Below are 4,091 nucleotides of genomic sequence, written 5' to 3' on the forward strand. Positions count from 1 at the left end.
ATCCTCCCCCCTAACTGAAAGGGGTTGAGATCGTGTCATCGTGTGCAACCAGTGGGGCGCAGCGCAGCGACGGGATCGGATCGGAGGTGCACAACAGGTGATCATTAGCCAGAAAAGAGCGCACGAATCAGTTGGACTTGGAAAGGGCTCGAGTCCCTCTGCATTTTCCTAGCCAGCTTTCGTCAACCCGCGCACGCACGCACGAGCAGGACGAGTCTCCCAGTTTTCTCCTCTCCTCTCAAGGAAGGAAGGAAGAAGAAAAAGATAGGACACGAAGGCATTTGGTTCCAAAACGGGGAAGGCAGGCTACAACAAACACAAGGAGAAGGAGGGGAGCGGGCGGGGAGGCCGTTGCGTTTCCCGCTATTTCCTCCTTGCCCACCGCTCCCTATACAACCTCCGCGGCGGCTGCGTCGCCTTCCCCCCGTGAGGCTCCGCATCCCCCGCATTCTTGACCTCCCCGGCGCCCACCCGCCGGCTCGCCATGGGCAACTGCTGCGCGGGATCCGGGGATGCGGAGCCCGCCGCCGCCGCCGACCCCTCCACGCGCCGCGCCGGCGCCTCCGTGCAGGCCGGCGGCGCCTCGCCCTCCTCCGCGCCCGCCCAGAACAAGCCGCCGGCCGCCATCGGCCCCGTGCTCGGCCGCCCCATGGAGGACGTGCGCAGCATCTACACCGTCGGTAAGGAGCTCGGCCGCGGCCAGTTCGGGGTCACCAGCCTCTGCACGCACAAGGCCACGGGCCAGAAGTTCGCCTGCAAGACCATCGCCAAGCGCAAGCTGTCCACCAAGGAGGACGTGGAGGACGTGCGGCGCGAGGTGCAGATCATGTACCACCTCGCGGGGCAGCCCAACATCGTGGAGCTCAAGGGCGCCTACGAGGACAAGCAGTCCGTGCACCTCGTCATGGAGCTCTGCGCCGGCGGCGAGCTCTTCGACCGGATCATCGCCAAGGGCAAGTACACGGAGCGCGCCGCCGCATCCCTGCTCCGCACCATCGTCGAGATCATCCACACCTGCCACTCCCTCGGCGTCATCCACCGCGACCTCAAGCCCGAGAACTTCCTCCTGCTCAGCAAGGAGGAGGACGCGCCGCTCAAGGCCACCGACTTCGGGCTATCCGTCTTCTACAAGCAAGGCACGCACGCACCCATCCACGCGCGCATGCATGCATTTTTCTTCTTCTTCTTTCCTGTCCAAGCAAAATAGCCGTTTCTTCGTTACTGAAGAAAGAATTCTGGCGCCATTGTTGGCTGCAGGGGAGGTGTTCAAGGACATCGTGGGCAGCGCCTACTACATCGCGCCGGAGGTCCTGAAGCGGAACTACGGGCCGGAGGCGGACATATGGAGCGTCGGCGTCATCGTCTACATCCTTCTCTGCGGTGTCCCTCCCTTCTGGGCAGGCGAGTCATCTTCTAATCTAATTAATCTCCCCCTAATAACAAACAGTCTAAACGAAACGCATCAATTAAGAATTTTTTTGGTGTTCCAGAATCGGAGCACGGCATCTTCAATTCCATCCTGAGGGGGCAGATCGACTTCAGCAGCGACCCATGGCCACGCATTTCGCCCGGCGCCAAGGACCTCGTCAGAAAGATGCTCAACTCTGACCCCAAGAAAAGGATATCAGCCTACGACGTCCTCAGTGCGTGCCCATCTCTTTGCCTTTTTATCATTGTTTGCAAGCAGTTTTATTTACGTATTCTGGATTTAGATCCAATGATATGCTGTTGCTTTGGTGTTCAGACCATCCTTGGATCAAGGAAGACGGAGAGGCGCCTGACACGCCGCTGGACAACGCCGTCATGAACAGGCTCAAGCAGTTCAAGGCTATGAACCAGTTCAAGAAAGCTGCGCTAAGGGTTCGTCCGTGGTTCTGATTTACTATTCACGAACTAGCAGCAGTGCACAACTGAACCTCCATTTTCTCAACTGAACGGATCCATTGCATGCAGGTCATCGCCGGATGCCTGTCGGAGGAAGAGATCAGGGGTCTCAAGGAGATGTTCAAGAGCATGGACTCGGACAACAGCGGCACCATCACCGTCGACGAGCTCCGGAAGGGTCTGGGAAAACAGGGGACCAAGCTCACGGAGGCCGAAGTGGAGCAGCTCATGGAAGCCGTAAGAGTCTCTATCTACATATATACATTTGGCCGCTTAATTACTACTCTAGGTCCAAGGAACGGCGCGTTTTGAGCTTTAATTTCCTGGTCCAGGCCGACGCCGACGGGAGCGGGACGATCGACTACGACGAGTTCATCACGGCGACGATGCACATGAACAGGATGGACCGGGAAGAGCACCTCTACACCGCCTTCCAGTACTTCGACAAGGACAACAGCGGGTACGTAACCTGGCAAGTTCACATTCTCTCCTCATCGACAGACATACACACTAGTGAACTCACTCATTCTTGGCCCTGCCATGGCTGCCGCATGCAGCTACATTTCCAAGGAGGAGCTCGAGCAGGCCCTTCGGGAGAAGGGGCTCCTGGACGGCAGAGACATGAATGAAATCGTGTCGGAAGTCGACGCCGACAACGTAATTAACGAGTGTATTCTTTGTTGATGGTGGATGCATGGATGCGCGCGTGCGTTGGCCAAATGATGGTCTGAAAGCTCGTCGTGGTTGTGCAGGACGGGAGGATCGACTACAGCGAGTTCGTGGCGATGATGAGGAAAGGGGCCCCCGAGGGGGCCAACCCCAAGAAACGGCGCGACGTCATGCTATAGGAGACGGCGGGTTGGTGGAGGAAGCCGGCGGCCGATCGGCGACAGAACAGCAAGCGATCGAGCGCGCGTGCGAGGCCGCTCGCGACGACGACGACGACGACGATGAGCTCGTGTACATTTTTCACACAAGGGGTCGAGTAGCAAATGTTCATATATATACCGTGGGATTGGGAATCGAAAATGTTCGTACGCTGTCGGGCGCTCATCTTCTTCTTCTCTGGTTCTGCTGGTTCCCTTGACTTGTTAGTATGTATACATCAGTTGAGTAAGTTGGACATTTTTGAGTCTGGATTTGTACGCGGTTTCAGGCTTGAAAATGCGCAGGTATGTAACTTGAGTGAAGTAACGGGTGTGTTTTTGATGTGTCGCTCGCCTGCAAACTCTATGGCTCGCGGAACAGTGTGAAGCAGTACAACTGTATAAGCAGGCAGTTTACTCGCATGTAGAACATGAACGCAGGATCAAAATCAATGGCCTGAACGAGCTCGGCTCGTCGGTGCATACCTCTCTGTCTGCTCTGCTATTCTGCGGGCCGATCAGGCTGCCTGGGGAGGGGACACCTGAGCTGCCCATCACAAAGATCGAGCTCCACTCGAGACCCGCCATCAACCATGGTAAAGAATTGGACATGCTGGAGCGCCTAGCTCACGCCAATCATATTGTAGTGAAAAACAACACAGGAGAGGGTGGGTCGTCATACATCGAGAGAAAAGGCTCATGGATACTTAGAAAAGAAAGAAAAGAAGCACAATGATTGTTAGATCAACACATTAACAAAGTTTCTCAAAAGTGATGGCATTGAAACTGCCTTTTTTTTTGCGGGTCGCATTGAAACTGCCTTAACCGCGTGTAACAACCCAAAGCTAATATTTGGCTCCAAGGATCTATTTGCTATTTGTAATATATTTATGGATGCGTATGCAATGAGTGTTTTTAATTTTTCTTTTGTTCATGTCAACTTTGTGTCAATCCAAACTCAGTTTCTTGGTCACTTTCAGAAAGTCACGATCTAACTTTCCAAATCCTCAAACTTAACTTTCGACTTCTCTTTTAAATGGAAATAGGAAAATTCAGTTGCATTTTTAGTTGCACTATAAATGTTCCACTTTTGCCCATAAACCACATTTATTGTTTAGACTCACCCTCAAATTTCAACCCATTTCGAGTTCATATAAATGGGTTTCAAAATTCAAACATATTGGATTAAATTCAACTTGTTTGACTATTACTTCCTCTAAAAGAAATCCTCAAAACCATTTTTACTAGATTCCCCATATTTCTTTGAGTCTAGAGAAATATTTATCTTGGCTTAATTCCCTTCCTACCCATGTTTTTCTTGTTTCGTAAGTTTCTGCCAGA

At 53.2% G+C, this 4,091-nt stretch overlaps 1 protein-coding gene across 1 annotated transcript; it reads left to right on the plus strand.

Annotated features, from left to right (window-relative positions):
• Window positions 1-213: 213 nt before the first annotated feature.
• LOC123079490 (calcium-dependent protein kinase 2) lies at window positions 214-3,095 on the plus strand. Its single transcript, XM_044502266.1, has 8 exons — window positions 214-1,136; window positions 1,258-1,401; window positions 1,491-1,643; window positions 1,745-1,860; window positions 1,954-2,121; window positions 2,217-2,344; window positions 2,442-2,541; window positions 2,637-3,095. Exons 1-8 carry the CDS (start codon window positions 485-487, stop codon window positions 2,730-2,732), a joined length of 1,557 nt encoding a protein of 518 aa, XP_044358201.1. The 5' UTR covers window positions 214-484; the 3' UTR covers window positions 2,733-3,095.
• The last annotated feature ends 996 nt before the right edge of the window (window positions 3,096-4,091 follow it).

This window comes from Triticum aestivum, chromosome 3D (assembly GCF_018294505.1).
Source record: "Triticum aestivum cultivar Chinese Spring chromosome 3D, IWGSC CS RefSeq v2.1, whole genome shotgun sequence".
In the NCBI taxonomy this organism is placed as follows: Eukaryota; Viridiplantae; Streptophyta; class Magnoliopsida; order Poales; family Poaceae; genus Triticum; species Triticum aestivum.

Coding starts and splice junctions, on each gene's coding strand:
- LOC123079490 (XM_044502266.1), top strand. CDS start 485: ATGGGCAACTGCTGCGCGGGATCCGGGGATGCGGAGCCCGCCGCCGCC. Junction 1,402..1,490: donor TGTCCCTCCCTTCTGGGCAG/GCGAGTCATCTT, acceptor TTGGTGTTCCAG/AATCGGAGCACGGCATCTTC. Junction 2,122..2,216: donor TGGAGCAGCTCATGGAAGCC/GTAAGAGTCTCT, acceptor TTCCTGGTCCAG/GCCGACGCCGACGGGAGCGG.